This window comes from Varroa destructor, unplaced genomic scaffold (assembly GCF_002443255.2).
Source record: "Varroa destructor unplaced genomic scaffold, Vdes_3.0 BEIS01000003.1, whole genome shotgun sequence".
Taxonomy (NCBI): domain Eukaryota; kingdom Metazoa; phylum Arthropoda; class Arachnida; order Mesostigmata; family Varroidae; genus Varroa; species Varroa destructor.
Genome location: NW_019211456.1, coordinates 8,576,212 through 8,597,646, shown reverse-complemented (window position 1 = coordinate 8,597,646; position 21,435 = coordinate 8,576,212). Strand labels below are relative to the sequence as shown.

Below are 21,435 nucleotides of genomic sequence, written 5' to 3'. Positions count from 1 at the left end.
CAGTGCGGAATTCTAGTCGTTTATCGAAGTAGCTGAACGACCTGACTAAGGTTTTAGGTCCATAATTTTAGTGATCCGTAAAGAATGTACTATTTTTTAAAAATTTACACACACCAACATTAATCCGGAACAGCTTAGTAGTTTTCGGAACCGCGGTTAGGAACATATATAGTTTTAATCAATTTTCATTATTTGGAACGGTGCATACCTTTAGAGACAGTATTTCCACCAACGACAATTTCTCCACGCGGATTTGGTTTGTCATGTACAGTGTAGCCGCCCTCCTTCCAGTCGATAAGCCGTACGTAAACTCCTTCGAGGGGACAACCGCTAGTACCGGAGATATTATCCGAATACTCGGTGACTGTAACACCCGAAGTGGTTTCGGTGAGTCCATACCCTTGCATGAGGTACAGATCGAAACAGGCCTTCACAAAGTCAAAGGTCTCCGCGGATAGTGGGGCAGAACCCGTGGCCAACACTCGAAGCTGGCCGCCTAGGATCGCCTAGAAATGGAAAGAAATGTTTTACATGTAATGAAAGGAATTCGTAATAATTAGTACGCTTTACTTGCGCATTAACTGCTTAGTAATTCCGTTAGTAATCATTAGTGAATAAAAATACATATTATGACTTTAATAAACAAAATGTACCTTGGCTCCATAACCGAATATAACAATGAACCTTGTTCACTGGATGCTTGGAATCGGGAGTGGTGGAGTAGGACTTCAATGCCCCATAGTCATTTCTGGGCCGTGTTTGCTATCTCTAATAGACTGCATGCAGAAAGAACTAACAATAAGCGTGACAGTAGTCATTACCGGTGATTGTCTATACCTTGATGCCATCGAAGATAAATTTATTAAGAATGGGTGTTTGATAGCCTGCCTTCTGCCAAAACGCCTTGTAAGATATCGCGTGACGAAGAAGCTGCTTGTTAAATGACCCCTTCGCCTTGAAAGTAAACAAGAAAACATTCAATGATTTAAATTTAGAGCAGTAGTACGTTACACAATACATCGTAGCAGATATCTAATTCTAATCTGTCATAACACCAAGGTCTACTCGATACGAACACAAATGCCAATGTATCGTTATATTTTCATTAGCAACAATTTTAACTAATTAACGTCAAAAATCATTAATAAAATGACTAATTGCCGCCGAAACATCAAATTTTATCTTGAACGTGATTTTGGGTGGGCTATTTTCTGTGGGTGCTGACGTTTATGTGTTACAGTTCAGCTCCTGTTTACCACTGTTGCCAGAATTAGTTATCCGTTATCCACTCACTGCCAAAGAGATATCAAGTTTATGTACAATAAGCATCTATCGATTTTTATGTGCGTCGTAAGAGTCTGGAAAGGGTATGTTATTCGAACGCAAGATTCGACAGGAATCGAACATAATTTGGAGAATAGTACTCATTTGAATTAGAGCTACTTTTGGGAAGCGTTCGTGGTACCTCTGCAGCCTCGATAATTCCCTTCCTGATGCGATCAAGGATGACAGGGACTGCCAGCATCATAGTCGGCTTGAGTAGGATCGCGTCTCCTCTCTGATCAGATCTGATTCCTGTACCCTAAAAACGCAATGAACATACATGTAGAACGGGAGTTCTTGTTGGACCGTTTCAATCGATGACGGTAAATGATGGAATCGATACCAAAACGAATAATAAATACAATACCTTATCAGTGAGCGTAAGTGGGGAGGAGTAACCGATTCGAGCGCCCATCGCCATAATCATCGACTCACAGGCGAGTTCCATGACATGCGCCAGAGGTAGGTATGCAATATATGAGTCCTTTTTCGTCGTCTGCGGGAGATAAAATCAAGATGGCAGACACACTGTGAAAACAATTGGAGGTAGTGTATACGCGGATGTGCCACGTTATATTAACTTTCCAGCGAAGCATCCTCGTAGAGACGACGGTGTTTCAACGCTGAAAACTGTTCTTTACCATGATGCCCTACTCCATGTTTAAGTTAATATTTTTCAGCGCATATCATGTGGTTGTCCAAACGTTTGCTTTCCACTTTTTGGTACTATGTTTCTTGGACAAACTTCGAGAGACTTTAACTTCGCTTTTTGCTGCCTACCTTAATCATATCGAAGAAAACTGCAAAGAAATAATTTAGAAACTAAAGATTTCCAACAATAATATCCTAAGTTCTGCCGAGCCCGTGAACAAAAGGAAAGTTCAGCCAACACAGTCAGTCACTGGCAGTGGTTTTCGATGTCTTGGAAATAAAAGGACAAATATCTTTGTGGGTTTGTATATGAGCTTATCTTAAGCCGTGAGAGTTTTGCGCTGACATGTTTAGCGCTGCTGCTGATGTTAATAGTGAGCACAAAACCGGCAAGAGATCATCGAATGCAAATCCACTGCGTCCCTAGGACTTACGTCTGGGAAGATCGTGCTGTAGCCTTTAGCAGATGCCACGAGGTTGGCGTGGGTAATTATGACGCCCTTCGGCACCCCGGTCGAACCAGACGTGTACATAATAATTGCAGTATCTTCAGGACCAGGTACCTCTCCATAGACACCCTGAAATAGGTATCTGGCCAATATTATTGTCTGGCCTATTTTGAAATGCGGTAAGAAACTAATCTATAACCACTTGGCAAGCGAAGAAAGTATCCGGATTAAGCCCTAGATAACGAGAATGACTAGCAAATAACGTACCTTTTTGTAAATAATAACAATATTTTTTAAGGTAAAAAACGCCAGCGTTTATCCTCTTCCCTCAAACAAAATAGTTGCTGTAAACATGGCATAGTTCTAAATTTAAAGTATCGTATGATAGGACAGACCACGCTCAAATATTATACTCGTAGCCTGTTTTAAAGATTGGCACATTTTCCTTGCGCCATAGTTACAGTACAACGCCATAATTTTCTATATGTACATTACTCTCATGCGCAATAGTGTTTCTGTTACGTTGCGTCCGTCCGATATTACTGCCGTTCTTAGTAAAACGTAAAATACATTTTTTATACGTTGCACTAACGAAATGCAGTGCCGCTCATGACTACGCTTAATAGCAGTTACCTTATCGGAGTTAGCTCCAATCTCGATAAGTTTGGAGAAAGAAATAAGATTGATGCCACCAATATTCGGCGGAAAGCTCTTCGAACCATGATTCTCCATGTAGATAATATGTGTCAATGAGCTTATATGGGGCAGAATTTCGATGATCTTTTCAAGAAGGTATTGTGAGGTAATGATATGAGTAACCTCTGTCTCGTTGATACCTGAAATGAGGAAGAGCTGTTATAGAAAAGTTAGGTATAAAGGTAGCCCTATGTAATATGATCTTCAATAAAATGTATCATTTTGTCCGTACGAGCTCAATAAGACTCCCAGTTCTTAAAGCTTTATACCTCGTGCGGAAAAGCAAAATATAATAACTACCATGTATGATAGCCTGTTTTCCTATGGTCGCATACAAGGTGACAAGAGGCACATTGTTTCTTAACAGCGCCTGGGCGGTAAGCATCCACTCTATTCGGGTTTCGGCAAACACCGCGACATTCTGTCGGGACCTATAAAGCAAGCGTGCTGTTGAGTTTCTCAAGTTGAAGCTATTCAGAGGTCAGAGACATTACGAATTCTAAGTTATAGCTAAGGGTTGAACTAAAAAAAATATGTTTTGTTTTATTTAAAGTCCATTTCGTCTTATGGATTATCTAAGAGTACAATTGATTCTAAAGTTACCGTTTTCTAAATTCGAAAGGTCATTCGAAGGATGGCCTATCACTTCGAGGATGGTATACGTTCGTGGATAATAATTGGCAACCAAGTGAATACGTAGTATTTTCATTGATTTATAATGGCTAAGGTAAACTGGTAGTAAAGTCAACATTCTGAGAATTAGATTAATCATTTAGTTTTCAGAAACGGTCTGGTTACTGACCTGATGCCTGTCTGAAACAGTCCAGAAGCAATATGGTTAATCTTCTCGTCAACCTCACGAAACTTCAACCAACGGTATTCACCTAACGTATACTGTAAGATGAGAGAAGATTCAATTAAGATCGGAATGACACAGAAGATGGCTAAAAATGAAGATTTTATAGATAGTGTAAATACCTTCAAAGTCATCGTAAGAAATAAAAAAGAATCTGGGCGAATAATATTTTCGCTATAGTGTACCAACCTTTTTGAAAATCTTCCCATCAGGCTGTGTTTCTTCGTCTTCTGCGAACACCTCACGCGACCCGAAACATTTACGATCAGCAAATTTCTCGATGGCCCTGTAGCCAAAAGATAAATTAATTACCTCTAACTTCACCTTCATTCTATGTGATTGCTTATTAGTTACTGTTTGTAGACACAAAGTTCAACTAGCGTTGATACTAACATCATTTAGTTTATCTAATATTTCGGTTGACCTATGGAATCTAAGTTGTCATGTGGTTTTCGTCAACCTTCTCATCAGTTGATCCATTGTAGTAATCCCGTCCAGAACGCCTTTATTACGTGAAATAGCCCTTTTCATTCCTGAGGGTAGCGGTTGACCGGGATTTAGCGGAACAGAGTACACCAACCTTCTGTAATGAAAACAAATAAATTTAGAGAAGAATCATATTTGACGTACAAATAGGAGGATTTAAACAGAACCCGTACTAGCCGTCGTTGCGTCAGTTACGTTAAATTGTTGTGACGTAACCGTAACCAGTTTAGAGCATGATTTTTGTTGCAAGCAAAGAGCATTCGGCCTAATTTATGGATAGGACAGGAAAATGAAGTATTAGGTCTGAATTCGCATGCTTTATGTCGTACGCTTTAATAAGCATTTTTTTTGTATCTTCTATCTCACGTCTGTACACCTCAAGGCTTCTACGTGTCGAATTTAGTCGCGGTTTTGTTCTTAGAAGGAAATGGCAGTGCTGTTGTCGTTGTTATGATTATGGTCGTAGCACCTAATTACCACCTGTTAGCTCAACATTATTGATTAATTTTGGCTGTCTCTCAAGGTTTACCATATACTTCACATATCCGAATGTTACCGCGTCCCCACTGAACTTGAGAGTTTTTTTTCTAGAACAGGCGTACAACGTATTTTTCGATACCAAATTACCTTTGTACTTTTTTTTTTCAGAAAATATATGTGAGGCCTACCGTGCCTGTCGCGGCCACTCTCTCTGGCTGTTCAATAATATGATATTTACTTTTCTAAACCTAAGCCATTTTTATTTTTATCGTGTCATAGCGAACTCAAAACAAATCAGCCTCCTTATTTAAACGAGGCGCTGTGAAGTTATGTGTGTGTATGATTGATAACACTACTTCATGAAATTTAAACGCAAGCGACATAGTAGAATTCAAAAAATCGCGAAGTGAAATAACCGCAGCAGCGGTAGTTGTAAGGTGTACCGCAGAAGCGCTTCGTTTGCGATTTTATATTATAAACGCTAATTAGGCAAAAAAGAGGTCAATTATCAATACTTTGACGTAAATTTCATGCACAGTGCAGTATATTGCGACGAATATTTATCCTAAACATGTCAAGGCTTTTGAAAATTATGATGGTATTAGAAATGAGACAAGCACAGATAACGGGTGACCGATCAGGTATTTTTAAAGAAGAACTTTTCGAAACGAGGAACAATACACAAACAGATGACGAGACATTATACACAAAAAAACAAACTAAATTCCGTCGACAACGATAGCGAAAAAAAAAAAAAAAGATTAATAAATAAGCATCGCGAGTAACAAAGGTGGAGATTACTATTGAGAGTATTTACTTAGTTCCGAAAGTAAGAACGCTACAAAGCACCAAGTTATTGAAAATGCTTATGGTGGAACAGTCTGGAAAGAAATAGGCAAACGTTCTAAACTAACAAGATCACGAGTTCTTGTCATCTTGTCAGTTTGGAACAAAGAAGTGTTTGCTCAAATAGAACAAGCTAAAAGATGTATCGTAAAGGACAAGCAAATGCTGCGGTTTCTGATCGTTGATCATCATGTTATGTAACACATAAGAACGTGCGCAGAAGCGGATTGATTGAAAATGTTGGAAAATAAGCAGGAAAAATTGAAGCTTGAATTGAGACGAGACAGAGGATCGATGTACTTCTTACTCTGCTATATGTTCGTGGCAATAGCAAATATATGACGTTAGAAATCGATTTTCCCATGTGGGAAACGATAAAAGAAAAAGCTTTAATTCTACTTGAGAGGGTTCATCGTCCTTAAACCGAACTGAACCCTCTATATATATGCGGATAGATAGTAAAGGCAGACTTTTCTCACGATTTGTTTTTACCGGCCACAAAACAACTTGCAAGAAGAGCAGCAGTGATCCGTAAGAATAAACAAGAATCGGCCCAAATTAGAAAAAGTATAACACAATTTTCCAGCGCGTATTAAAACAAATCGAATACTTCGATTACTAAATTACATGTATAACTTAATATAAATCGAAAAATAGTTATGAGCGTACACCAAAGATACTTAGATTCTCGAATAGTATAAAACTTGCTTCAAGTGTTGTGGCAAAATCTTATAGGTAGTCCCTCCGGATGTCTTTCAGTGTTCTAGATCCAACTGGAATAAACGGGTTTAAGTGGAGGAGAACATGTCGAAGAATCAGAAAAAGGATAAAATATACCGAAACCATCAAGGAGTATGAATTCAGATTCACGCGTACGAAAGCTCTGTCAAGCCAACGATTGCCAAGATTTCGGAGCTACGAAAATTTGATCGGGATGCAAAAACCATGTACATGGCAAATATGCATTTGAAAACATCGTAATTTGTAAAAAATGTAGTCAGGTCAAATGACATATTTTTTGATATAATTAAAAATATAAATGAAAGAAACTTTTATTGTTAGCTCCCTTGTCAGGTTTTTGTTTAAATTATAGATAAAATTTAATAGATTATGAAGTAATTATCGCGACTTATATTTCCTTTTCTTACATAGTTACGCAAAGTTTAACTGATGGCTAATAAATCTGTTAATTGAAATTATATAACGATAAATTTCCTTCGGCATTTTACGGAAGTTGTTCATTTACGAATGCACAAATTGAGTAAAATCCATGTCTAACTTACTTTCAAGACCTGGTCATTTAGAATAGATGACTCAAGCAGCGTAATGTCTAATTACTTTTACTCCCTGACGGTCTTTCACCATCTCTGTGAAGGCACACATCAAAAGATCGTGATCCTGGGTCCAATGGTCGCGATTTACTGCTACGAAATATGGTAGAAATAGGAGAAAAAACCTGCTCATCGTGAACAGTGACTGAAGTGAATTTGTTTATCGCACAACGACAGCAAAGAGATGTTCTATCAAATTGTTGAATTGAGGACACAGCCATTGACAGCTATGGCTACGGTGGCAGATCGTAACTGGCGTTTCGATAAGTTAAACAGCCTATAAGTCGGCGCGGAAAACTAGGCAGTCGGTAAATTGAGCCTGGAAATCTCCTACTCGATGAATGCTGATTGCTTAGCTGAGAATCTTGTCGAGGTTTACCCTTGCCGTGCCGCGTTTGCTTTTTTACATCATCGAAACGGACATGTTGCATGGGTACAGCGGAATATATTTCTAGCGAAAGGCGGCAGTCCGGGAAAACTGGATGTCTACGAACGCGCGAACAAGTGCCAAAAGTGAACGCTATCGAAACTACAGTCGCGGCGACTTGCGTTGCTGGCGTGATTAGGGCAGCAGGCCAGTCAGGGTCAAAAGCTGCGAAAATGGTCGGCGTAACAACAAATAGGAAAAACAGTATAAATTCAGAACGAAATTAAAATCGTTCGTGGACAGCATGTGTCCTGCAGGCTCGGATTATTATGATACTACACAATGCAGATATCTTTTCGATTGATAAAAAGCGAAAAAATTGATACCGCTCGAAGAGCTGGCGAACCGTTCTAAGATCAGGCAACAAGATGTTGGTTTGAGTGCCTATTGTAGACCTATTTTTTACTCCGCAATATGTAAATGCGTCGTTTATGGTGCTTCAGCGTAGTCTACATATGAGACTTTCAATTAGGGCAAGGCTTTCAGAAGTAGCTCTTGGTGCCCTTTATTTCATTCTATCAGACATCACCAAACCACTTAAGCCTATATAAATATATGCTCAAGCTTGCGTGACGGTCTTCTATTGCGCTATCTCACCAAAATTCCACTACATTTGTATTCATCAATAGGAAACATCAATTATTTAGCCTGCGTCATAACTTTCTAGAACACAATCAGATATTTTGTTTCGCTTCCATAAGTCCCAGAGGAGAATGGAACTAATGGATTCCTTGTTAACTCACAGTCCCTGTTATTTGCTAGCAATAAGAAAACAGCGAGAAGTTTGCTATCCAAACTATTCCTATGCGAAAATAAAGAGGGTAGACGAGATCCGAACGGTAAAGAAGAACGTTCACGCTAACAGATGTACATAAACTATATCTGTCACCGCATTCATAAAAAGAAGATCGTCTCGTTCGAAGGGCACGGATTCGTCTGCTCTCACTTCCTCTTCTATGTTTTTTTGTTTCATCTAATTAATGTTAGGTCAGCATTATTAAGACCAATCTACTATCCGCATTTACTGAAGAATGCGTTCAATGTCAAAAGGGTCAATCAAGCCATTGTCGAATCCCTTTCTAAAGGATGGAGACGAAACGAAATCGTATATTAGTAATAATATATAGATTGAGTTTTCAGGGTCGATATTAATGTAAACCGGATCTAAATTTTGTTCAGTTATTATCTCATGGTACAGTAGATTGCTATCCATTAACATATGGCCTTTATTTGGGTAAATAAATTTGTTTTGTTGTGCACATGCTCGATGGCGCGTCGGATCCTTAGAGAGTGTATTCTGTTCCTGGCTTCCGTCTGCGAGGAAGGAATGATTAACAGAGAATATTTAATTCCTCCAGAGATGAATCAGATCATTAGAAAGCAGACACCTTCCAGCTTTTACACATAGCTCTCACATCCCTTTGTCCTTCTCACTGTCTCTTTCGCTCCTTTTCACTCTCAGATCTGATAGAATGTTCCAATTGATCTCAGGCGACCACGTATTTGAAGATTTAGATCATCGCTGCCAGCTCGCCTCACGTCTGACATGGGCGACCTCGCAGATGCTTGGCTACGACTACGGCTGCAAAATACGACAGGCTAGCTAGAGTATTTGTACGCAGTTGTTCATGTACTATGAACAAAGGTCATTTCATGTAACGCTAGCAGCAGGTATATATAAGTCATCATCCCCTTTTCGTAAGCCCTTCAGTCCACCCCACTTTGATGCCGTCGGCGTGCTCAACGATTACTCGTCTTGCTAGACCAGATAATGGGGTTTTGTGGCACGCTATTTTTCGACGATGCATGGTATATGCACTACGTGGCCCTGAATCGGGTTTTGTACTGGTTGTTATTGTTGCCCTTGATTCCAGACAGACTGTTATTGGTAACACCAATTACCCGCTGAAGGACAGTGAGAACAAAATAGCAAATTTACTTTTGCTTGCAGGTCTGAAGCGGAACTTGACGTAATTGTATGATATCGTAACAAAAGTGGGATCTGTGATGGAAATTCGATTACCACTGAATGACTAACCCTTTCCAAGCTGATATTTACTTATTGCGATAAATATATATGCAACACCTGTATTACTTTTTAAGCAGCTTATTTTTATTCCCGCTGTCGCTGGTCCAATATATATATATATATATATATATATATAGCCACCCTGAATAACGATACTAGAATTGATCAAAAATAATTATTGAGCTGAAATATAGGAACTGGCACCTTTCGAAACGTGGTCTACTTAAAAAGAAGCTCTATTCATTACAATGGGTGATCTGGTCTAGCCGATTTTGTCCACCTTGCGGCGTTTGCAACTTAAAATACTTTCTTGTTTTGGTTACTATTTGTATTTTTCAGTAAAATAACTTGCCTAAGACCTTAAAATTTAAGTCTAAACGCTCAATGGCGCTATGTGACAGTATATATTTTTTATTAATCGTGTCAATTAAAGCTATTTCGTTATTTCCAGAAAATCGTAGTATATTAGCGGCAATTAACTATATCGTGTTCGATGCGACTTTTGGGCCTAATAACTTTCCAGCTTTGTGTGTTTTACCCATTATTATAGTCAAATCCAAAAAAAGATAAAGATTCATCGTCTAGAGCAACAGTAATTGTTTTTGGATTGACCTGTTTTTCCATTCGTTCCAGGGCCTTTGCATAAGGGTGTAGATCGGCAACGTCAGGACATCGTAGCACGCACTGGCAGCCTAAAAAAGAAAGAACGCATAAAGAAATTTAAAATGTGCCTTTACAACCGAACAAAAGCTATTTTGTTATAAATCAGTTTAAGAATTCATAAGCTCCAACTTTGCTCTTTACCTTTAGAGCCCCAATTGCGCCAAGGGCGACAATTGAGTCCTCCATAGCGAAGACCTCACAACCTATTTACCGACTTGGCCTGTAATCGCAGAAGTAACAAAATGTGTGATTGCTTTAAGTAACGTATATTGATTTAATTCTGTTCTATGCTTAACAAAATTACGTTGCATGCAGGTCTTTGATATCTAAATATATGAGAAACAACAACAACATATTTTTGACAGATGCAAAGAAGCCTAACCAGTGGAGACAAAAGGAGCCGGACATTTTAAAAAATTCTAGCCGAATTATTCTGAGAGATTTTAATTAATGATTAGGATGGCCATCCGTGAAATATTAGTATAGTTGCCCTCGGAGATAACGCAGCGGCCCCCTTACCACTATGGCTGACCGGCTGGTAAACCGTATGTAAAAAAAAATTTGAAATCTTCTAATGGTAAATCGCTCAAGCCCAAATAATTAAGTTAATTGAAATAGAATAGGTAGAGGCCTACCAATCTCATGCATTGAACATCTAAAGTGTGGCTAAACATTATGTATAAAATAGGTTATGTATTTTTAAATGCCATTACTAGTTACTAATAATATAATTTATCTCTTGATCACTTGACGCCATTACCAGATCTTAATAGAAATAAAGCGTCAGCCAGAAAAAAATCATACTTTGGCAAAATCAAACTGCTTCTTTCCAAAATAGAGCAACAGCTCTGGTAATTTAGTTTTAGCGGAACTGGCCTATATTATACCTTAACTCTTTACAAGTGAAGTGAAGGCTTCATAATTTAGAATGATAAGTAAACGTCCTGTAGTACCGGGTTTGGGGCCATTTCCAGTAGGACCTTGCTGGTTTCTTGTACGGTCATAATCAGTTGGGACAGTTTTCTAGCAATAAGGTTTTCCGCGTAGATATTTTTTCTCATTGATTAATCTCGGAAGCATTCGTTAATACTATACGTAACTAAATACCGCTAATCGGCTAGGCGTACAGGACCTTACTCTATGGAACCCGTTACGTCAGCAAAGCGGCAGAAGAGGTATATCTCTATATCCAGGGTTCTTTTTGCGCTACAGTCTACGACCGCGTTCCTAGCATTCAGGAATCGTCAGGAAATGGAAAGCTTTCATACTTCCTCGTGCAATTCATTAGCAGGCATAAGAATTTTTAAGCATATCTCTGTTGTATAGAAAAAGAAGCTATTTGTGTGCATCGACAGTCTACTACTGAAACGTCGTGCGCTCTGGCCAGGAGGATGCACGCAGAGGAATATGAGAGCTACAGGTTTAATAGGTATCATTTCGGCAGACTAAGAATACCGTTTGACAGAAGCCCTACGCTGCTCTAGGTTCTAATGTATTATGCCAATCCCTATAAGGTACGTAAATTTGGAGCCCCCTTTACAAAAGAGCCCTGTTTACAAAGATCGTCTATGTGATTATTCAGTACAAAGAGTATACCGATCACCCCATAACGACCTAGCAGGAACGGAAATAGCTTGCGAACTTAATCGTTTGGGCTATAACAGAGTGCTTGCATAAACCAAACGGAACAACTTAACAACAAGATGGTATAGCGCCTCGATAAAACACATGGGGAATAGTGTAAACAGGTGAGCTACTGATACATAAAAGATAGAGCAGTACATTCATCATCGAAATTACAATCCCAACAGGTAAGGCATTGTTACTTCGGGTCAAAATTACTTGCGATAAACCGATTGTTTAAAACAAACGCTCCTCACCAACCCTCTGGCTTTAACAATTAACTTTGCTCTTTTCGAATGCCAGATGTGTTCTGCTTTCAAAGATGCGGTATTGTGTGTGTTAACAGGTGAGAATGGATGGGGCGTAGGCAAGCTCTGAAAAATATTTTTCGGATTTCATGGTATAAATGCCGATTCTTCATGCTAAAAAAATAAACCCTATGAATGTAAAATGTGTATTCACTATAATTATTGTTTATCGCTTTATTTGACTTACAATAATAACCAGATCTCGCATGGTGGTAAGGTTTGCTTTAGCAGGACGCGATCAATAGAAAAATAGTTTCGACACTTTTGGAGCATATAATGCGTCTTTACCGTATTTCAAACAGTAAAGCCCTCACAGGAGCGCGAAAAAGGACATAAATATTAATACATGTCGCAGACGCCATTATCTTGGTACCCGCTTATGGGCAATACACATATTGGTGCCCCACTGATGGTAACAAAAAATGACAGCTATTTAGCGAAACTTTTTAAATACAGTTGAACGCCAATTACTTGGTAAACGCAATTAATGATGAGGTTTCGCAGTCCCTGAAGCTTTTCAGACATTAAAAACAAATTCGATCGTAATTCGTTCATACGCACGATGGGATTGGCTCGATTGAAAAAAAAATACTTTAACAATTCCGTACTTATCCATCGCATAGGACTGCCGATAGCAGTCGCTAGTCAACATCGTAAGAAAACGATAACAAAATTGTCAGCCCGTTGATCTCACTGCCGCAAATTCAAAAACTACCTGTCAGAAAAACAACCGTTGCAGGACATAGAGTGTGAAAAAGGTGTATCCTATCGAATCTTCTATGGCGTATAGCAACGTTGCATTTCAAAATCCTTATTATCCATTTCTAAACGCGCTTGGTGGCGGAAGCGTGCCTCACACGATTCCTGTATATCATGGACAAGTGGGTTACAGGGAACAAGCTGCTTTCCAACACCTTCCTGCGGCGTTTAATCCTGTGGGTTACACTCACCCAGGAGTATACTTGAGGACTGGCGAATGTAACCAATTCGGTGGCAATCCAAGTGGCTACAGTGTCGAACCCATCAATCCCAGTGCGCCGTCGTACCCCAGCGGTCGTATGAGTGATCCAAGCGCCTTTAATGCCACTGCGGAGAACTCTAGCGTAAAAACTAATTCGCGTAACTCCACCGGCCCGAACAGTAACTCAACGTCATGCAATGTATCTTCATGCAGAACATCGTGTGGCCAGACGAAAAATGGAAACATGCAAGCTTCAGCCGATCCATGTAACATAGATGCACGCACCTCGACGGATTGCACTCGACCCTCGTGCACTCCAGAGAAGCGCAATTCCTCATGTAAATACCCTGCAGAAAAATCAAATGCCGAAAGCCAGAGTTTAACTAGCCAGAAGTCTACGTCGTGCTCTTCTAGCGCGCGAATTTCAAACTCGTGTAACTGTTCACGTAGTTCGACCGTCTGCCGATGCTCTGTGCAGAGTAATTCGCCATGCGTGTCTAAGTCTGGCGCCCGCAGTATCCCTGTTAACTACGTGAATTCGGATAATTACAGCTGTTGCGGTCGTACCCTAACCGCAAACGACCTTGCGGTTTATAACAGAACCTGTGACAATTACAACTATTGTCTCGGCTCACTTCGACAAAACTGTACTGTCTGCCCGATGAAGTCAGCGCCGTGCAGCCCTGTCACAAGCGTCTCCGCATGTGGCGGCACCGCTGTTGCCGGTACTATAAGCTCGTGGTGTCCTATTGCTAATAGTGCGCGTCCTGGATGTCCCATTACTAACGCAGCTCGCTCGATCTGTCCTGTTGAATCTGGTCAAGGGACGTGCGGTAATGGCTACAGCAGTTGCGGCGTCCCCACGGTTTACTACCAATATCCGTGCGCTACGGCTACACCTGCTGCGACATCGTGCGGTACGTGCCCTATCCCAGCCGCCGACGGCCCAGTCTACCAAGTAATGGGTCCCTGTTCACCCTATAACCCCGCGGCGTACAATCTAAACAGGTATGGTCAAGCTGGTAATTATGGTAAGCCTTTTAACGCATATATTTGCACACCTAACGCCACGAACGCGCTGGCATATAATCCCAGTGCATACGCTTACGCAGTTCCTGTTCGGGCAAGCGCGGTGTCAACGAATACGACTGCTGCGGGTGCCGGGTCGCCCTGTAACGGGTCAGGGACAGATAATTTAAGCGCGGACCCAGATACTCAGCCAGACACTACCTCAGTACCCACATCTGAGCCGAAAGCAAGAACATGCGTATTGATGTGAATTACTCAAATAGAATGTGGAACAGAAAATTTACATATAATGCAAAATAAACTGGTGATTTCGAGCTGTCATTTTTCAGTGCCCAATATTGTCCCAACTAGAACCACGAATACTGATCTTTTCCGACGAGATCTTCGCGATCGGTATGAGAACATGGTACGGTAGTTCGTACAAACTGAATATACGGTCTTCCGTGCGAAGTGTTGCACACAGGCAAGCAACGTTCACTCGTGTTAATGATGTACAAACGAGCGAACGAGAGCGTCGTCAATAGCCAAAAGTAAAAAAAAAGCGAAGAACTATATTAATTAGCAATTCTCGATCTTATATTCTGCCTTACAAACTACGTCCATAGAAATTGTGTGGTACAAATAACAGTCACTACAATTTTGCTCGATGCTGGTCCGTGTTGTAGTTTCGGGTTTCGGGCGATACAAGAATGAGAAGAGCAATCTGACTACAATTAATCTACCATCAAATCTTCACTCGCGTGATCTTATTGTTTATTATCTATACGACAGCTTGTCCAACGTCTATTGCATAATAAATTTTGATATTAAAACACAAATAAAACAAGCAAGAAGACAACGCATTAGGCTAAAACGTAATTGAAAATCAGCATTCTCAATGGCCTAGAAGAAGCAGACTGTGAATTGCTGCCATTCAGCTGTAACAAGTCTGTATTGTTCCAGCGATCTTTACCAGTGCTGAATAAGTTCGTGATAGAAAAAAATGTAGCCGTCTACGATAAGAGTAAGCCTGGTGATATCTTTATGTGTTATAAAGATAAGGAAAGTTTGGCTAGTTGTGTTTGATAATATGCTTTTTGCGTTTTCGACTGGATTGTGGCAGTCAGTGTTCGGCCAGATTGTCTGATGTAACCGCAGCGAGCAATTACGTGAAGCATAATTTCGAATTTACAATTTAATGAACTTTAAAATGGTTATATTCGATATCGTTTGTTATGTTTACAAAATGTGAACAAGCAGTACTCCGAAACTGCATTAGGATCTATAGGTATGTGATAAAGCGGCTGTGACGTAAGGGATATTTACTGTCTGCCCAAGCGCAGGCCGTTCAATTCTCAAATCATAGCAGGAACGCTTACCAGGTCAAACCATACGAGCATTTTCACTATGTTTCGATCCTGTGTTTTGGGTATAGGAACGGTGTGAAATTTTGATCTGAAGACATGCCCTGACCTAAATGCATCTGCAAAAATTCTTAATTCGTTCACTTAAAGTCGTAAATGGGAGTGAGCAAGCAAAAGTATTCGAAAGGGTGACATAAACGGAAGATATACAACTATAAATGTAAGAAGGTGTTGATCTTTGTGTGTTGCAGGTGGGCTTCGCTAAGGAAGGATTATTAGTGAAGATTTGATCACCGGCTTGATACCCGTTGGAAAAATGCCTGGAGCAAAGGGCGTGAACAAGCAGAGTCATGAATTTGGCAATACACTGCCTCTAATGGTCACGTTTCCAACAAGAGCCGTGATGACTCCACGTATATTTTGAATAAAGCGAGTTCAGATAATGGACATCTACTTGTGGTCGACAATGTTAAATATGTATTACATGCAAAATCTCGAGAATAATTGCGTGCGGTTCGTATATAAGGCACCTTATTTCTATATTTGTTAGAAAAGGAAAAAAGTATTAAAAGCTGGTAGCTAGCTATGCCTAACAACGCTCCCTATTAGATTAGGTGGACGTTTACTCGAGTGTCTTCAAACTGTGTCATCCTAACGGTCGTCCTTCAAAGTAATTTATTCCATAATCCAAAAGAATCAATGACTCTATCGGCTGTTTGTCTACTATGCTGCGAACTGCCACTGAAACTAGTGGATCGTATAACTCAACTGACAAGCTGATGTTTTAGAATAGGTACTACCTAGTAGGCACGACCCCGAACCTTCAAGCTTCAATGCGGCCAGCGCGATCAACAAAGGCTACGCTAAAAAAACAAAAACCTTCATTTTCGAATCTCGGAAGAGTCACTTGGGTTTCACGCAGGAGGTCCGCCGTTTGTCCGAACTGCAAACTCGATTTCGGGCTCAGAACTCGAAAGACAGGTAAACACGCTTTTATATGTTCGCAGTGAATTGGATCCATATTGAGCTGAATTGAGTCACATTTAGAGACGAAATTATAAAAGCGGTTTGCATATGTCAAACACAACAGCTCGTAGATCTCGACAAATGTGCCAACAATAATAGAACTTGACAAAGGACGTAGTCGATGTTACCAAAAGATCACCTATTTCCGTGACAGGCAGTTTTGGTTTTCGCTTCAAGGGTCTCTAGCGATAAACGCATTATAAGCTCTTTATTACAGATTGGTTCATCATCATCATCAGTAAACGGCACCGTAAGGGCATATGTCTGTAAGAAGTGCTGAACTTCGTCACGCAGCACGGACGGGTACTTGTTACCAGTGTGAGAGTAGATCGACTTATAATCACCACTGCCAGCTCCTATAACCGTCCTCCCTCTTATTCGTAATGCTATTTTCTAAATTTAGTAAGTGCAACATTGCAGAGTAACGCTTGGATAACTTGGACCGAATATCGCTATTTATCTGCCGAAATGTCTAATTACCGTCGTAGGATTCTATATTGTTATAATTGTTCCCATAATATGGTAATTGGGCACATTATTGACTGCAGTGAAGCTGAGATTAACTGAATTAACTTAGCGGTCTAATTAGGATAGATGAAAGCAAAACATTTTTGAAAATATGAAGCATGCTTGGCGTACGGTGATCTACTGAACAAAACGCAAAGCGCAGTACGGCACAAAACGTCGAAGAAATAGAAATATGTAGCGTACATTTTTGCCAAATGATAGAGTCTTACAGATAGAACTCCAGATAGAACCGATGCGTACCGTTTTTCATATCCGAGGCAAAAAAAGCAGAGATTTTGCCGAAAAACCTACATGGAAGCACGGCGCTTTAAATCTTCCCAGCGTTCTGTTAAATGATCCTTTTTTACAATATCCAGCGCCTAATTGGTTTTTACTAAACTGGACTTTTAGCAGATTTAGTCAGTTAATGTCGACTTACACTTCACAAGCTCGGAAAAATTGGCCAAGGAACTCATCTAATTATTTTGAGGCTTCCAATGAACTACGCAGACAATACGTTGATTTTATAATTTAATAATATAAATTATGAGATCAACATACTGAACTGAGTAAACTTGTAATATCGATCGTGCTAGCTGTGTTGGCGGTCTTTTTCATCCCGCAAATGATAGGAGTTATCTAGACGCGTATCAAAAAACCGTACAACTAAGAAAACAGTTTGCACAGCAGGAATTTTGCTACTTTACCCGGTCAGATCTATCCCTTCGCAGGAAAGGAGGGGCAGCTCTTGTCGAAAAGTAACGTACAGAACATCAACCAGGTGTCCTTGATGACGGTGGAAGCTGCCGCCCTCCTGTTGCTATCACTCCCCCCCCCCCCCCGCTCAGACTTCCTTTCAATACACATTTCTTATACTGAGTGACGCTTTCAGTTGAGTGACTCAAACGTGATTTATTTGCACGAATGAAGAGTTACTGAAGACTTGGCTTGCAACAAATCTACTGACGATATAAAAACCATTGGGCTTCCAGCGCTCTACCATCGATCCCTCGTACTTGTAGCTATCTCTGTATGGGGCTATTGTCCCATGATGTTTTGCTGTCCTTTGACAAGCTGAACCGGTGCAACATATGTTCATATCAGGCTTTCATCGAATTCCCTACAAACAGACGGAAGAGGTGGTATCATTCTTGTTCAGATGGAAAACTTTGGCCTCTGACAACTTACGCTTTCCGGCTTGTTCGGCGCGCGATACGAGAGTCTGTTTTTTCGAACATAAACAAACTGAAAGTGGCATCATCAGAATGAAATAGCATAATAACAGTTACGCTTGTACGCGATCAGCGGAAATTACAGGTATTTCACCTGACTGCCAACAACAAACATCGTTGAAAGAGCAGAGGCTCCATGCATATACGCGACAGTACCTCAAGTTCAAGTTGGATTACCTAGACAGATTAAACATATTACTATAGCGCTATTATAGTTAGCTTTTACGACTTAGAAGAACTTAATTTAATCGAATTCGCCTGTTGCCGGAACAATCCATACAAAGTGGCACACTCGGAATTGACGATATTAACTCAACTATTTCTTACTATAGAAAGCTCAGTTATCCCCGAGCTTAGCTGCTAAATATACTGTACTAAAGGTGATGGATACCTTTGAAACGACGAAATTTTTTGTCCAATCAATTGTTCAAGTGAGATGATCGATACGTGGATATCTAGGACAAAGGTCCTATCATAGTTTGCATCAATTGAAAAAGGACGTTCCAGCATCTGACTCGAACACTTGTTTGCTACATGGGTTTTGACGATAACAAACATTGTCTCCTTAAAGTTCATAGCATTGGCTATTGGATCAGACAAGATGGTCCTTCAGGCACACGATAGCTGGTGAACGTCACTATATTAGGTTTCGAGGTAAACTATTATAATAGTAATGCGAAAACGAACGTCATGACCAAGTGCCCCAATAAAAAATCAAAGGCGCAGTATCTTTCCTCATCACGTGGATCTAGGAAGCTCCATTTTGGTTGAATGAAGAGAGCCAACAAACAGAGAATTCGAAACGTGATTTTCCTGTGAGTCAAATGAATTAAAAAAAGGAAAAAATTGTTTCTATCATCGCGATTGTCCAGGAGACAATACTGTCGAACAAAGCAACACAGAGTGCATGACAGACAGATGTACAGACGAGTATTCTAACATCCTGTCGGCAGTCCTGTAATAAATGTTGATCTATATGGTGTGCGTAGTTCCAATAGAGCGAGTACTTGCCCAGCTATGGACTTGGTGAAGACAAGACGATGCAGGAAATATCAGAATTTTGGCACACGCTGAATGAAACTATGCTAAGAAACTGTGCTTTAATTATAATTATATGATCCATAAGCATTAACAAGAAGATAATTAAGTTGCGCACTGAACCACTGCAGATCTTCTGGGATATTCCTATTACTTGGCACATTCATTAGTTTGTTATTGCTCCGGTATCCAAGTAATAATTTCTTGATACTTGTACAAATTACTCTTCAGAGCCGTACATCTTTGTCAAGTGCACTACCACTTCATTATGTATGCTCGTTACACTATATAAACATTCTTGCGTCGGTAGCGATAAATTATTTTTCTACCAGGCTTTTCGATATTGTCGTCTTATTATCGATATTAAAAATTTTGAGCTTATTGAAGTACACTCACGCGCCCGGGTCTTCGAGCACGATCGTAGAAGTTCGCCAGCCACTCCTGGCGCGCGCTGTCCAAAAAACACTAGGGGCAAAGATGGGACAAATGATTCAATAGCGCAATATCGCTAAATCCCGGAGGATTTGCGAAGAATTTTCGCAGAGATCAAAATATGATTATGAATTAATCCTCCTTAGTAACATTACACTATACTGCTACGCGATGTATCTATAAGACGCATATAATACATCGTGATTATAATACTATCAAAATAAGAAAATTCGGAACTTGCCATTTCCCGAATAGTACGCTAGCAAATACTGTACTTATATCTAACGCCTATAAAGGGGTGCATTTATTTGACAAAATAAATAATATCGTAAACTTAAAATCAAGCCTAGTATTATAAAGTAGAATAACAAAGTTAAATAAAATATGTTAACAATATTCTAGAACCTTGTGTTTCACTTGCCTATTCGCGTAATATTTGAATTTTATACACGGTACATGATGATGATCAGCGCAATCGATAAATATATATTTTACTCTAAATAATAAGAGAAACGTATGCCACTCACGTGTATCGCTTACATTGTAATTGTACCCGGTACGACAAATAGCGGTAATTTGTAATACTCCAACGAACAATAAGAAAATTAAGCGCCCACTATAAATTCTACGAAAATTGATTTTTTTTTTTGTTCAGTAGAGTTTAAAGCAAATCATGTTTTTTTCTGGCAATAGAATATGGTTGCTATTTCATCCGCTTCATGCATTTATTTTTCACCCTCCGGTGTGACGTGCCACTTATAAAAACGTCATAGTCATTTAAGGAGACAGCCAGTGCGGTTATCAATTATTCCATTCGCTCTATCCACACCCCTCGCAATCAAAATATACTGAGCAAGACATGTGAGCCTCTATTGTTCACTTGTTCATAAATCTTACCTTCAAAATGTTTACAACCAGCAGAACGGTCTACTTTTTTTCTATATATTTCTCAAGATATAAACTCAAGGACTACTAGTGAATTTTATCACAATTATAATAGCAATAGTCGGGTCCAAATGATATTTCTGTATATGACAAAAAAAAAAGCAAAGGTAAGCAAAAACACGGCTAAAATGTTGAAATTTGAAATCCGTGAACCGTTTCGGAAATGTTCCCTATTCTACGGTGTGTTTAAAAGAAACAAAAACCGTAAAACGATCTCGTCCCCAAAAGATGACGCTCATAAAATACTTGCCCGTATCTCATATTTTTCCGAAGTAATTAATCAATATTTTTACAATTCGATATCAAGCGAGAGTTTTGATAAAATACGCTATCTTCTGTAAGGAAAACACTGCATACCACGGTGAGCTCTGTGCCGACTTGTCGAAAAATTTCTCCCTGGCAGGCAAAGTGTTCACTACTGCTTGTATAACTCCATACGATGCACGCCACACGTACATACAGTGATGCACAGTTAATTAACACTACAGTACGATCGTTGGCATATCCATAGGTGCAATTTCACGGCTCCAAATATCAGTGTACCAATAGTCTATCATCAGCAATTAAAACTCACAAAGATAGCTATTTTCAGAACGTTGTTCAATGCCAGTAACGCGCTCAGTTGAAAATCGACACGCGTCGTTGGAGGTGCGCTTCAGAACTGACAACTACCCCCTTTTCTAAGCGCAGGTAAGAGCTTCGATCGCTCGCCGCCAGGCGGCGCCGGAATCGTGGGAGCGGTATTGAACGAACA

The 21,435-nt window shown here is 39.9% G+C and overlaps 2 protein-coding genes and 1 long non-coding RNA gene across 3 annotated transcripts in view; 2 read left to right on the top strand and 1 right to left on the bottom strand.

The window, feature by feature from the left end:
* LOC147756484 (uncharacterized) overlaps positions 1-6,850 on the top strand; it is a 16,169-nt gene extending 9,319 nt beyond the window's left edge. Inside the window, exon 2 of the long non-coding RNA XR_015325051.1 lies at positions 3,896-6,850. This is a non-coding gene — a long non-coding RNA (uncharacterized LOC147756484). The remainder of the gene's footprint in view (positions 1-3,895) is intronic.
* The window catches only part of LOC111246219 (long-chain-fatty-acid--CoA ligase 4-like), a 23,227-nt gene extending 1,792 nt beyond the window's left edge, over positions 1-21,435 (bottom strand). Inside the window, exons 1-13 of the mRNA XM_022795458.2 lie at positions 21,039-21,435; positions 10,379-10,457; positions 10,187-10,266; positions 4,436-4,558; positions 4,165-4,261; positions 3,922-4,013; positions 3,420-3,550; positions 3,057-3,259; positions 2,409-2,552; positions 1,691-1,819; positions 1,466-1,582; positions 838-954; positions 209-506 (exon numbers count right to left, since the gene is read on the bottom strand). Of these exons, the coding sequence (XP_022651193.1) occupies positions 209-506; positions 838-954; positions 1,466-1,582; positions 1,691-1,819; positions 2,409-2,552; positions 3,057-3,259; positions 3,420-3,550; positions 3,922-4,013; positions 4,165-4,261; positions 4,436-4,558; positions 10,187-10,266; positions 10,379-10,423 (1,576 nt within the window). The 5' untranslated portion in view covers positions 10,424-10,457; positions 21,039-21,435. The remainder of the gene's footprint in view (positions 1-208; positions 507-837; positions 955-1,465; positions 1,583-1,690; positions 1,820-2,408; positions 2,553-3,056; positions 3,260-3,419; positions 3,551-3,921; positions 4,014-4,164; positions 4,262-4,435; positions 4,559-10,186; positions 10,267-10,378; positions 10,458-21,038) is intronic.
* Positions 12,948-15,944, top strand: LOC111246220 (uncharacterized). The gene is made up of 2 exons (XM_022795460.2): positions 12,948-14,137; positions 15,753-15,944. The coding sequence occupies exons 1-2, from the start codon at positions 12,948-12,950 to the stop codon at positions 15,778-15,780; spliced, it is 1,218 nt and encodes a 405-aa protein (XP_022651195.1). The 3' UTR covers positions 15,781-15,944.